The following is a 13,976-nucleotide window of genomic DNA, read 5'->3' as shown; positions in this document are numbered from 1 at the left end:
CTCCTTAGGAAGGAAATCATGTACAAATGAGCTAACAGTGAGCAGCTCATTTGCATGCGATTTCCTTCGTGCATGCCTGGTCCTTTCCGAATCACTAAGGGATCGGTAAGGTAAGGGTTTTTTCTGTTCAGTTAGTGCATCAGTTAGTCCACTACACTGCCCCCTAGGGTGCCCGGTTGGTGTCCTGGCATGTCAGGGGGACCAGTGCACTACGAATGCTGGCTCCTCCCACGACCAAATGAGTTAGATTTGGTCGTTTTTGAGATGGGCGTCCTCGGTTTCCATTATCGCTGAAAAAGCGGGGACGACCATCTCTAAGGTTGACCTAAATGTTGAGATTTGGGCGTCCCCGACCATATTATCGAAACGAAAGATGGGCGCCCATCTTGTTTCAATAATACAGGTTTCCCCACCCCTTTGCGGGGACGTCCTGCGAGGACGCCCTCAAGAAAACTTGGGCATCCCGTTTGATTATGCCCCTCCACGTTTTTCAAGATTTTTGTTGTGGCCTTAGTCAAACAGTTACAAAGGCCAAATTCAGCAAACTAGTAAATGTTTTGCTGCAAGTATTGTTGAAAATAAACTGGTCTTTCCAGCAATCTTATAAATGCTTGCTAGCACTCTCTCCACCCCCCTTGTGTTCTAGCTTGTAAATGTATTGGTTTCTTTGTGTGCCTTCTCATTCTTTGCAATCAGAGGCACAGAAGTTATGAGGGGTACCATCACTGTCTCATATTTTCCTTGAGGTAACGAGTTGTTCTTGGGTCAATTCTTGAAAAAACTGAGCTTCTAAATTATGCTCCTGAATTTATACTCTGCTTTTATCCAAACTTTTAAACATAAGTTTTCAGCTGAAAATTCATCTTAATTTAGGAGCTTAAAAGTTATCTGGTCAATACTCAGCCTGTAGCAGTCAGTGTTTTTTTTTTTAAACACTGGCCACCGTGGGCAGAATTATCCCCCAGATATTTAATGTTGGGCTATGTCCAGATACAGGCATTGAATATCCGGAGCGAATTCTGTCTTGATTGGATTGTAAGCTCTGTTGAGCAGGGACTGTGTCTTACATGTTTAGTGTACAGCGCTGTGTACATCTAGTAGTACTATAGAAATGATAAGAAGCAGTAGTAGTAATTTATCATATGCTAGCTGTTGCGTCTTATGTGGATCCTAGCCAATATTCAGCCGGGATCTACATAAGACACTTGAGCTGATGTAAAACCTGATGTGAACACCTTTCCCTATATATGTGTGTACCCTTTGAAAAGTGGGGAATACACATTTGAAAGATAATTCTATAAGTATGCTTGTATAGTTATATGCACCATATGTGAGTAACTTCAGAGATGGTAGGCACTTATGTGCACTGTGCACTATTCTGTAAAATAGAGTGTAAGTGCAGTCCCCCAAATTCTATAAAGTACACCTTAAGTTGTGCATGCTAATTAGCAAGCCAATCAGTGCCAATAATTGGTACTTAACCAATTCGCAGCACTAATTGGCTTTAAATAGAATTTATGCGCACAATGTTTTAGGTGTATTTTACAACATGGTGCACATAAATTCTAATGCATGCTGCCAAAAAGGGGGCATGCCCATGGGCATGGAATGGGTGAATTGTGGACATTATTATGGAATACACCCGATCTGTGCCTAAGTTAGGTTTAGGTATTTAGGACTGGTTTTAGGTGGCCTAAATGGGTGCTCCTAAAATTTAGTCGCAAGAACGGCACGTGAGCATATTTTGTAAACTATGCCTAACTTTAGAACTCTTGGGCACACACTCAAATTTTGACACACAATTTTAGGTACCATATATAGAATCCGGGGGAGGGGGGGTGATCTGTTCACATAGATGCCGTTATAGCATTGCCACTCAGTGCTTCCCATCATGGTGACTAACACGAAGTATTCAGTTATAGAATTGCCCATTTTTTTTTTTTAGTCCTGCCCAAACCACTTTCCCTTGAAATTTCTGCATTGTATAGACCTCCAAATGTAAATAGCAGCTTTCTGAAGTCAGTATGTAAACATGGATGTGTTTCTAAAATAATGATCTAAATGTTTTGAAAAAATATATATATTTCCAAATGTGATTCATATTCTTCTTTTTTTATAAGGGGAAAGGAATATAGTAGCAAAAAAAAAAAAACATCTATTCCATTAATATCAGTGTTCTCTTCAACAGTCAAAATAATAAAACATGTACATATGAGATATGTAGAACTATTCTGTTTTAACTGTTCTGGTCAGGCAGTGATAAAATAGCTTGCAGGAGAGTGATTCTCCATTTCATATGAGTAATAACAGAAAATAGCCAGCATTCCCATCAATTTTTCTCTATCTTGATTTTAGAAGCTTAGGAAAGCAAAATGCATGAATCATAACACTTCATTTCAAGTCCATCTTCTTGCTGAAATAGACAGAAATTCTTTTTATTTGTGTTTTACAATAGAGAGAGAGAGATACTTCTGTCATCCCAGCCTTCATCAGGGTGTGTTGTGATTGCCTTACTATACCAGAGTGTCCTCTGCATCTTTTCAGATAATGTAATGTTTACTTAAACACACTGCTCATGTCATACCTATGTAAAAAAGTTGGCATAGACATTACAGAAAACAAAGTTTTGCCTGTCTTACCTGTGCTAAAAGGCAACAATTTAAAAGACCTAAACAGTTCACCAGAGTCTTAGGCTCCTCTCTACTTGAACTCACACCCAAGAAAATTTATTGGCAACCCATTCTTCCCTGCCTTCAGCAGTCTATAAGCATTTCTGAAAATCACCTCTATGATGAATTCCTCTATACTGTCAAAGGTTTTTATCCTGTGCAAGAATCACTCCATGCTTCACTGTAAAATCATAAAACTAGTGAAATCCAAAATGTATTACCATGGATCCATATAAGAACATTACAGAGTTCTTGCTGAAATCGAAAGAATGATGAACCAAGTACATTACAATGGAGGTGTAACCTACTGGTTAGTGCAGTGGACTTTTATCCTGGTGAACTGGGTTCAATTCCCACTGCAGCACCTTGTGATCCTAGGCAACTCACTTAACTCTCCATTGCCCCAGGTACAAAGTAAGTGCCTGTATATAATATTAAACTGCTTTGATTGTAACCACAGAAAGGCGGTATGTAAAATCTCATCCCCCTTACAGTTGTTGTGTAATAAATAATTAACATAAACCTGTTAATAGAGGGGCCCTTTTACCAAGCTGTGGGAGAAAGGGCCCTGCGCCTGTAACAGGGGCTGTTTTTCTCGCGTGTCAGGGCCCTTTTTACCACAGTGGGTAAAAAAAAGCCCTCAGCTCATATGGCCATTCAGTAAGAGAACTCTTACCTCATGGCCATGCGACAGAGAGCCCTTACCGCCACCCATTGAGGTGGCGATAAGGGCTGCCATGCTAACCCGGCAGTAACCGGGCAGCACACGGCAATGCAAGATTACCGCTGGGTTACCACTGAGCAAGCCATTTCCAGGGGTTTTATTTTTTCCCTGGAAATGGCGCACACTTGGGGCAGGACTACCGCCAGTAGCCATGTTGGGCCGGTGGTAGTCCCAAAAGAGCGAGCGGTAAGCCTGCATCGGGTTTACTGCTGCTCTGTAAAAGGGCTCCAAAGTGACGTGTTAAGCGAATGGTTAGCTTAAACCAATCATAATGGAACACATTGATTTTTATGGCTTTTTTACATATTTACTGTTTTTAAAGAAGTTTATTTTTCTTTTGTAGTAAACATTACCATTAAATTGTCACACAATCCACATGTAACACATTAAAATGTAGATGGAGATATTGAAAGCAATTTAATTGCAAAGTCATTCCTTTCATGTAACTATCAGCCTTAATAAGTAAGTTAAGATAAACTTTAATACAAAAGTAAAATACTTCCAGAAGTCTTACGAGATGATTTTATAAAGCACTTGTAACAAGTGTTTTCCATAGGCAGCAGGCTCAATAAGGCACACAAGTGGATAACATTCTTGGATGTCGCTGGTATCAAACTACTAGCCCAGAACTTAGAACTTAGGGACCTACTTAATAAATTGAGGTACAATTTTGCTCTCACTGTATGTTAAGCTCAAAACAATGGGCCCCTTTTACTAAACCACGCTAGTAATTCCCAGTGTGGCAAGTGTGATGCAGCCCATTATTTGAATGGGCTTCGTCGCATTTACTGCGTGGGAATCGCTAGTGCAGTTTAGTAAAAGGGGTCGAAAGTGTGGTAAGTACAAAGTCTAATCAGTAAATGCAGGGAGTATGGCAATCATTTACATTTACTGCACAGACGAATTACTTCACATGCCAAGGTTACATACCTACCTGCCAATACATATAGGTGCTAATTCTGTAACTGGTCACCAAACGCTAGGTTCCTAGATGCACCACACCAAGCATCTTTTTCTATAATGGCCTCTAGGCATATATGTTGACTTAAACTAGCCAATATTCAGGCCTTGTGAGGCAGGCTGTTTAAGTCCCGCAATTGGCACTGAGCCTGGATATTCAGTGCTGGTCTGTTTCCGGTGACCGGCAATGAATATCTGTTTTTTGGGGTTTTTTTGGACAGTTTAGACTTAACTGACCAAGTCAGTATTCAGCATGGGCCAGTTAAGTTTATAGTGGCCAAAGGTAGGCCAGCTATTTGGGCAACCCAATTTGGCCGCCAAACTTAGCCGGTGAAGTGCTAAATATTCGCGGCTAGCCAGTTATATCAGGCAATATAGCTAGCTAGCCCCTATGCATTAAACCCCAGATTCTTTATAGCGCACCTAGCGTCCTGTGCCAAAATCCAGGTGGATTCTATAACAGTGCACATAACTTAATTGGCTTAAGCCAATTAGTGTTATTAACAGCACTAACAAGCAATAATGAGCACAAATTGATAATAATTAGAATTTACACGCACAAATCGCTAAGTGTATTCTGTAATGCAGAGTGCCGCGTTTCATGGGCATTCCAAAATATATGTAGTTATAGAATGTGGCCCAGTGCACCTAAATCTACGCTTAGGGATATATGCCATGTTTTCATTGGTGTAAATGAATGCGTGTAGTTTTAGGCGCTAGGATGCCAACTAAGCATATTCTGTATACCACACCTAAATCAAGGTGCCGCATATACAGTACTCTTAGGTGGATATGTTTTCCGCGTGGATTTTTTAGGCGCCATAGAATCCCCCTAAGCAGGAGCTGTTCCTGGCCAGCTAAGTAGAGCTGAATATCGGCCAGTAGGAGTGTAGTTAGGCACCAGCTTGCCCTTCTAATCTTTTTTTTCTATGAGGCACATTTATGTAATGGTGGATGATCCTGGATGTCTAACACTGCAAGAAGATATTCTCATCTTGTATTTTGGAGCCATGTACTTAAAGTCTGGAAGCTTTTGGGCAAAGGCAGTAGCCTGCCATGGTGTATAGTTGAAGGGGTTCCATTCTGCTATAAAGCAGTACAGATCTTCCTCACATCGAGGCTAGCCAGACTTTGTAATAGAAATCAGTTTCCCAAGATTGACTAGGCCTGAACAAGTGTTCATACCTAGGGTACGTCAGCTAAAGAAGTTCTGTCGTGAATAATAGGGACAGCACAAGAAGTAAACCGAGTGCATCTTGCTTAACATCTTAAGAAACTTTACTGTGATGTGAGAGATCAGACCATGCTTCATCCCTAGCACACAGTAAAGAGAAACATGAGTGTTATGCTGATTTTTTCTTAGCCTATATCCAAGTGCCTAACCTCAAGGGTATCTACTTTTTCCATATGACTTTTGGAGTATTAGAGTAAAAGGTCCATGATATAAACACAGTTGTTTAAACAAAGTATCAGGATGGCTCTGTGTTGGAATTATCTATAGATAATTTAAATTGCTCTTTTACAGTCTCTTAAAAATCAGAAGCACAATTCCTTTGTATATAATAGGGTAGACCACCTTGTGTACCTCTCTGGGCCACTTCATCATGGTTTCACTGTTCAAGGCACGTCCAAGCCACACCCCCTTAAAATATCTGTGTGTTGCAGGTGTGCACATATAAATAGTAGCTTAGTAATAGTCATTTATAGGTATATGCAATTTACAAGTTTAAATACTGATACTTACACATAAAGGTGCTTTTAAAATAACCTACATATTCATACAGATATTGATCTTCTCTACTTTCCCATAAGATAGTCTGGTTTCTATATTAGTTCTCTATAAATAAACCAGTCAATATTCAGCTATTAATCCTCTATAAATAAACCGGTCAATATTCAGCTGGCAGTAGGCCCTGATATTCAGTGTCAGACACTGGCACTGAATATCAGTGAATGAATAGCCAAGAATGTGCTGCCCTGATTTATACAGGTCCCGACTGATATTCAGCCTGTACTCACATAGACATCACACAGGTCCTGGCTGAATATTGGCAGGGACCCGCATAAGGCACCATGCCAGTCCAATTCCCTTCCCCCAATAATTCTTCAAATAAGAAGCCCTCTCCATGGGCTGAAACTCCACCCCTCTCAAGTACCACTGCCACTAGTGTGCCACTATTTTTAGATCAGGAGCTGACAGGGCAGGAGTGGAAAGGGGACTGCGCCAACCCTCTCCAGCTGGACACCAGTAAGCTTCCCCAGATAATCCCAGGGAGTGAAGGAGGGGTGTTCTTTGAAGGTCCAGGGGGGCAAGAAGAGGTGGAGCTTCAGACCACAGTGGGGGCTTCTAATTTGATAAAGAATCAGGGGGCAAGGATAGGAGGGGGAGGTCATAGCACAGAGATCGGGGCAATTGGACACAAGGGGGCTGATTGGAACTGGGGATAGGGACTAGACAACCTGCATACTTAAGTGACCAAAATTAGGACAACTGTTTTTGCACTCCTATTTGGTTACTTAGCTTTGTGGGCACCAGCTCTGAATATTGCCAGCACTTGCATAGCTTCAAGCTATTTCTCGACTCTGTCCTTGTAATGCCCACTTCAAAAATGGCTGGTTAGAGCTGATAGTCAGCGGCACTGCCAGGTTAAGTGTCACTGACTTATTTTTGCTGTACACCGCCTTAAGTGACTTCATTCAGAAAGGCAGTAAATCCTAATTTAAAAAAAAAAAAAGTGTCTTCTGAAGGCATAAGGATTATTGTAGTGATGTACAGTTAGGTACAGAAGGTTTTTGGTGGGTTTTGGAGGGCTCATCATACAATATAAGGGGGTAACAGTGAGATGTGTACCTGGGGCCTTTTATGTGAAGTCCACTACAGTACCCCCTGAGTTGCCCTACTGCTCTGCTGGGATGTCTGTATGGCCAGTCTACTAAGAATGCTGGCCAAAATTGCATTTTGAAAAAAATAGTTGGATGTTTGTCTGGTTTGAAAATGGCCATGTTTGCCACTAGATTTCTGGACAATTTTCACAAAACATCCAACTCAGATTTAGACATCATACCAAAAACATCCCTCTAAGACTGTTGAGTTTTCTAGTCCAGTCATTCCACTAATATTTCAAATTGTGAAAACAGCAGATAACTTTGTCATGCACTATTCCTTTAATTTATTTTTCTGATTTATTTTAGATGGATATCCTAAAAATGAGATTGAATATAAATGGAAAAAAAATTCTGTTGACGTAGCAGATCAGAAATACTGGAGATTATATCAGTTTGCTTTCATAGGGTTACGGAACACAACAGGCATTTCACACACACTATCAGGTAAGGATAAAGTTTAGCATTTTGCCTGGTTTTGTTGAAGTGTTCTTTAGACCTTGGGCTCCTTTTGTAGAATTTTATTTCCAAGGAAGCTATAATTTGTGTACATTTTTACTACTACGAAAAAAAGAAAAACACAAAAGGCAACAGTCTACTTGCTACATAAAAGTCTGTTATAAAAAGTAGACCGATACACATATATAAAAACAAAGAAATAATTTATTCAAACCAAGATAAAAGCAGTACCCGACGTGGCCACGTTTCGCCCTCAGGCTGCATCAGGGGTAAAACTACAAATAAAAACATAAAAATAGTGATAACATCATCTCAAGTTATGTACATATATATATATATATATATATATATATATATATATATATATATATATATATATATATATATATATATATATATGTATAAAGTCATAACAGCAAATGATAAAATAAAGTACAATAAATACATTACACATTCAAAAGTAAAATGGAGGAGGAGATAAGACAAGCCACTTTCCAAACATATAAAAGTGTATAAAACGTTGGATGGATTTAATCAAATCTAATAATGTATCAATACATACCTAAAAATCAGGGGTGATCAACATACCCCTTCAAAAAAAGCCTAAAACAAAATTAAAAAGATATACATTAATCCCATCTTGATCAGCCCATGTATCACAAACTCTACATCTCACCAGTCAGCTCAATTAAAATTCTCATCATATCAACAATTGACTATATTTCATGGTGTAACGCATTCAATTACTCACTGTTATAAATCTTCTACAAATAGACCACCTTGAATCCTAAAACTTTATCAGCCTTTACTATATAACATCATCAAAAGACATGGCTGCATAAATGAAACTAACTTTCAAAAGCCATAACTCATTCTATAGTAAATATACTTATACATCTGCTTTACTCAATGCTGCCATCTCCCATAACATCACATGGATTAAATGTAATAAATAAAGCGCTACTAGACGTACGCAGTGCTGTATACTTGAACATGAAGAGACAGTCCCTGCTCGACAGAGCTTACAATCTAATTAGGACAGACAAACAGGACAAACAAGAGATAAGGGAATATTAAAATGAGGATGATAAAATAAGGGTTTTGAACAAGTCAATAAAGGCTAGGAGTTGAAAGCAGCATCAAAAATATGGGCTTTTAGTTTAGATTTGAAGACAGCCAGAGATGGAGCTTGACGTACCATCTCAGGAAGTCTATTCCAGGCATATGGTGCAGCAAGATAAAAGGAACAGAGTCTGTAGTTAGCAGTGGAGGAGAAGGGTGCAGATAAGAGAGATTTACCCAGTGAACGGAGTTCCCGGGGAGGAATGTATGGAGAGATGAGAGTGGATAGGTACCGAGGAGCTGCAGAGTGAATGCACTTAAAAAGATCAATAAGAGGAGTTTGAACTGTATGCGGAAACGGATAGGAAGCCAGTGAAGTGACTTGAGGAGAGGGCTAATATGAGCATAACGACACTGGCGGAATATTAGTCATGCAACAGAATTTTGACCAGATTGAAGAGGAGAGAGATGGCTAAGTGGGAGACCTGTGAGAAGCAAGTTGCAATTGTCTAAGCGAGCGATGATAAGAGTGTGGATGAGGGTTCTGGTAGTGTACTCAGAAAGGAAAGGGCGAATTTTGGTGATGATATAGAGAAAGAAATGACAGGTTTTAGCAGTCTGCTAAATATGTGCAGAGAAGGAGAGGGCAGGGCCAGGCCTGGGACAAGGCCGCCTTCGGGCCCCCCCCTCCACCTGCCACCGGGCCCTCTCTCCACCCCCAGGCCCTCTGCACAGAACTTAAGCGCCTCACCTTCGAAGGCGCAGCAAGCTGCGGCAGACCACTCCTTCCTTCCGTGTCCTGTCCTCGCGGAAGTTACGTCAGGCGAGGGTGGGACATGGAAGGAAGGAGTGGTCTGCCGCTGCTTGCTGTGCTTTTGAAGGTGAGGCGCTTAAGTTCAATGCCAGGGAACGACGGTGGGCGGGCGGGCCGGACTGTGGCAGTGGCAGTGCCGGCCTTCTCCCCCCCTCCCCCCCTCCCCCCTCCCCCCCTCCCCCCCCCCTCGGCCCTGGGAGAGGGAGAAGTCAAAGATGACCCCAAGGTTACGGGCTGATGAGGCAGGAAGGATGAGAGTGTTATCCACAGAAATAGAGAATGGGGGAGGAGGAGAGGTTGGTTTAGGGGGAAAGATAAGAAGCTCAGTCTTGGTCATGTTTAGTTTCAGATGGCACTGAGACATCCAGGCAGCAATGTCAGACAGGCAAGCTGATACTTTTGGCCTGGATTTCGGCTGAGATTTCAGGTGTGGAGAGGTAGATCTGGGAGTCATCAGCGTAAAGATGATACTGAAAACCATGGGATGAGTTCAGACTACCAAGGGAAGAAGTATAGATGGAGAAAAGAAGAGGTCCCAGGACAGGACACCAACTGATAATGGGATAGAAGTAGAGGAGGATCCACTAGAGTATACACTAAAGATACTCTGGGAGAGATAAGAAGAAAACCAGGAAAGAACAGAGCCCATTTTCAGTGTTTTAATCAGGAAAATTATTTAAACTAATTCTTTATCTAGGAGCTTTATGAGTGGTACGCAGACTTGATGATGGCAATAAATTTGCTCATCAGCTATATGCTCAAACAAAATAAGTTCAGTCATTTTTTTGTAATCAATGTATAAGTTGTCCAACTAAGCAATATACTTGTACAGAAAAGTAATAACAAAGAAAAACAAATTAAGGCAATATACAGTATAGAATCATAAATTCTGCTATGTCAAAAAATATCACTGAAGTCCACGATTAATGAATCCAAGACATCAAATAGAAGTCAATGAAAAGAATAAATACTACAGCTTAGGCAATGGCACCTGACACATGCTTTGGAATAAAGACAAACACCAGCAGGATGGAAAAATTCCCTATGAAGCCAAAACCATAAACAGCCAGAGAGTAGGGAAGGGACATAGGCCAACCAAATCAAGGATTTATTTATGTATTTGTTACATTCGTATCCCACATTTTCCCACCTATTTGCAGGCTCAATTTGTCTTACATAGTACCGGAGAGGCATTTGCACACTCCGGTGTGAACAAATACAAAGTGATGTTGTGGTAAGATTAAGGAATCGTACAGAGGAAGCGTTGCTTCCAGACCATTTGATACTTGTTTCCCACATTATCTGAATACAATTATTCAGCTCTATGTGGTTTACATAAGTAATAAACAGTACAAGTTAATATATAATGCATGTTATGAAAACTGTAATTGAGATGTAGGTTACAATCAATATATTGAGCAGATGTCCAGATACATCAAAACTCGACACAGAACCATGTTTCAGCAACAGCTTGCCTGCTTCAGGAGTCAGTATCTCTGAATTTGAATATCTGTATCAAATATAAACACTGAAGGTTTTAAAACAAGGATGAAGCTTTACAATGAGCCAAAATACTGACACAAAATATGCGCACTGTGAGTGCGGGAAAGCAAGGATAACTCAGGAAAAGGTAGTACCAAATGTGAAGTACTCCTGCTTTCTACAAAAGTTACTGCTTGTGTCATTTCTGAGTATCCTTAGAAACATCCTGGAAAATTTGAACTTTAATGCCCAATAACGTTTTATCTCTATTCTTAAAGAACATTCTTATTATCTAATTTTTATCCAGTGCTAATACCATAGTAGTGACCAAAGTTGGTGCCATCGCTCTGTATCTGAGGATTCCAAAATGGCAGATACGTCAAGTGAAGCCACTCTTTGTCCTAAATTTTGCTGACCATCCAAAGATTTTTTTTTATTCCAAATGCTTTTTATTGTGATAAGGTAATAAGAACAATGCAGTAGAATGCAAGTACATCACTAAAACAGTATGTTAAAGGTACATAAGAAAATAATAATAGCTATGCTGTGTCAGACCAATGGTCCATCTAGCCTACTGTCCATTTTCCAACAGTGACCGATCCTTGTCACAAGTACCTGGCAAAAACACGTTTTAACAGTATAGCAAGGCTGCAATATCTAACAAAAGGTTCAGCAATAAAGAAGTAACCAACAATAAGGAGATAAGAAAAGGAACCAGAGAGAGACTGGTTGTACCGCTAGATGACCGAGGTGTAAAAGGGACGATCAGGGAAGACAGTGAATTCTTTGCCTTGGTCTTCACCGAAGAAGATTTGGGAGAGATACCGGTGCCAGAAATGGTATTCAAAGCCAAGTCAGAGAAACTGAATGAATTCTCTATAAACCTAGAGGATGTAATGCAGCAATTTGACAAATTGAAGAGTAGGAAATATCCTGAACTGAATGGTATTCATCCAAGAGTACTGATAGAATTGAAAAATGAACTGGTGAAACTATTGTTAGTAATATGTAATTTATCTTTAAAATTGACCGCCGTTCCCTAGGGGTTGAGCCCCTAGGTGCGGGCAGCCGGCAGGACTTACAGGATAGAGGAACACACACACACGGAATAGGACTCCAAAGCAAGCTTTTTTTTTATTTGCATTTAAAATTCAAAAATAACATACAATGTTAATCAGAGAAAATAAAGATAAATAAAGAAAGGCAGCATTCTATATGAAGAAAAATTTACAACTTTTAGACCACAACTTAAAGACAAGATACAAGGAAAAAATTCTGAATTAAATTCTTAGGTAACAGAAGCAAAGAGCAGGGGAATGGGGAATGCCCTCAGCCAGAGATCTCAGCACTTAAGATTCTATTGGACAACCTGGGCTGAATTATCACTACTTTCTTTAACTCCAAAGTAAGCTTGATTAAACCGGGACCAGGAATCAGGACTCAAAACTGAGGGTACTTCCTCAGATAACAGGATACACAACAAGCTTGCACAAACAGGGACTGAGGGAAAAGGCAGAGGGGAACTAGAGACACCAAATAAGACAGACAAGGCAGAACACAAAGCTAGGCTACAACTACAAACTAATACCAGAGCATTAACAGAAGGCTGAACACAAGGCAGCCACAAAACACACAGAGAAACACTGGAGAGAAACAGACTGACCACAGAGTATTGCAACTGGAGAGAGCAATCCAAGGTGCAGTAAGGTGAGAGCTAATTACACACCCACTGGCAGCAGCCAGCACAAGGAGACAGAGCAAGAACTACAAGTAACAGGAATATAACAAACCCCACTGACCAAACAGACACACCGAAACAGAAAGCATAGATGCCCCCAAACAGACACACTGAAGCAGAAGGCAGAAATGCCCACAGACAGAATCAAGCAGAAGTGCAACAGCACACCGACTGACCTATAGCGATGCAAAGGCAAACTTAGGAAGTTCCCAGGTGGTAATAAAGGCACTACAGGTGAGGTCACCAGCAGGGTGGGGCTTAGCAGCATAACAGCAGAGCACGGCTTGGCTGGAACAGGATCCCGGAATGGACTGGACTGGAACTGATTTCAGGATTTTCACAATGACTTCAGGATTTACACACAGACTTGGCTTGGCTAGAGGAACCCCAAAGCAAGTCCGACAGGGAATATAGTCACAATCGTGACAGATGTCTAAATCCAAGGACGTCCATATTTTCGAAAACAAAAATGGACGTCCATTGTTTTTCGAAAATGACCTTTTCCCCTGCCTCTGAATCCTCTGAATTTGGATGTTTTACAAAGACTTCCAAATTCCAGCTTAGACATTTCTTTTGAAAATGCCCCTCCACGTTATTAACTTTTAGTACAAGAACAGTGCTGGGCAGACTTCTACGGTCTGTGCACTAAGAATGGCAAGGAGAAATCAAACTCTGGTATACATATGAAGTATCACATACCATGTAAAATGAGTTTATCTTGTTGGGCAGACCGGCTGGACCGTACAGGTTCTTATCTGCCATCATTTACTATGTTACCGTGGTTTTTTTTAATATTTTAGTATCTTTTTAGTACAAGGCGAGAAATAAAATTTTGGAGAGGTGTTTGACTCTAACTTCTTTATATAATTGTAGTAGGCAGGTTATTTGTACTATAGGAACAGAGGTAGAGAGGTATTGCCATATTTGGAAATATTGAAAAAGTGAGAATCTCAGTTTAAATGTGTGAAAAATATTAGAAATTGTCTAAGAGACCATTGGTCTCATTTTCAAAACAGAAAAACGTCTAAAAAGTGGCATAAAGCAGCATTTGGAAGTTTTTCTCACAAAAACGTCCAAATCAGTATTTTTGAAACCTATTTTTAGACGTTTTTCTATGAAGTCCATCAGAAGTCCATCCAAGCCTCAAAGGGGCATGTTCAGGGCGGGACTTGGGCGTTCCATCCA

The 13,976-nt window shown here is 40.4% G+C and overlaps 1 protein-coding gene across 1 annotated transcript in view; it reads left to right on the top strand.

Annotated features, from left to right (window-relative positions):
• Nucleotides 1-13,976, top strand: part of GABRG1 (gamma-aminobutyric acid type A receptor gamma1 subunit) — a 154,144-nt gene that overhangs the window by 69,762 nt on the left and 70,406 nt on the right. The window contains 1 exon segment of the mRNA XM_030192633.1: nucleotides 7,546-7,683. Coding sequence (XP_030048493.1) covers nucleotides 7,546-7,683 — 138 coding nt within the window.

Source organism: Microcaecilia unicolor, chromosome 2 (assembly GCF_901765095.1).
Source record: "Microcaecilia unicolor chromosome 2, aMicUni1.1, whole genome shotgun sequence".
NCBI lineage: Eukaryota > Metazoa > Chordata > Amphibia > Gymnophiona > Siphonopidae > Microcaecilia > Microcaecilia unicolor.
This window is presented reverse-complemented; position numbering and strand designations above follow the sequence as displayed.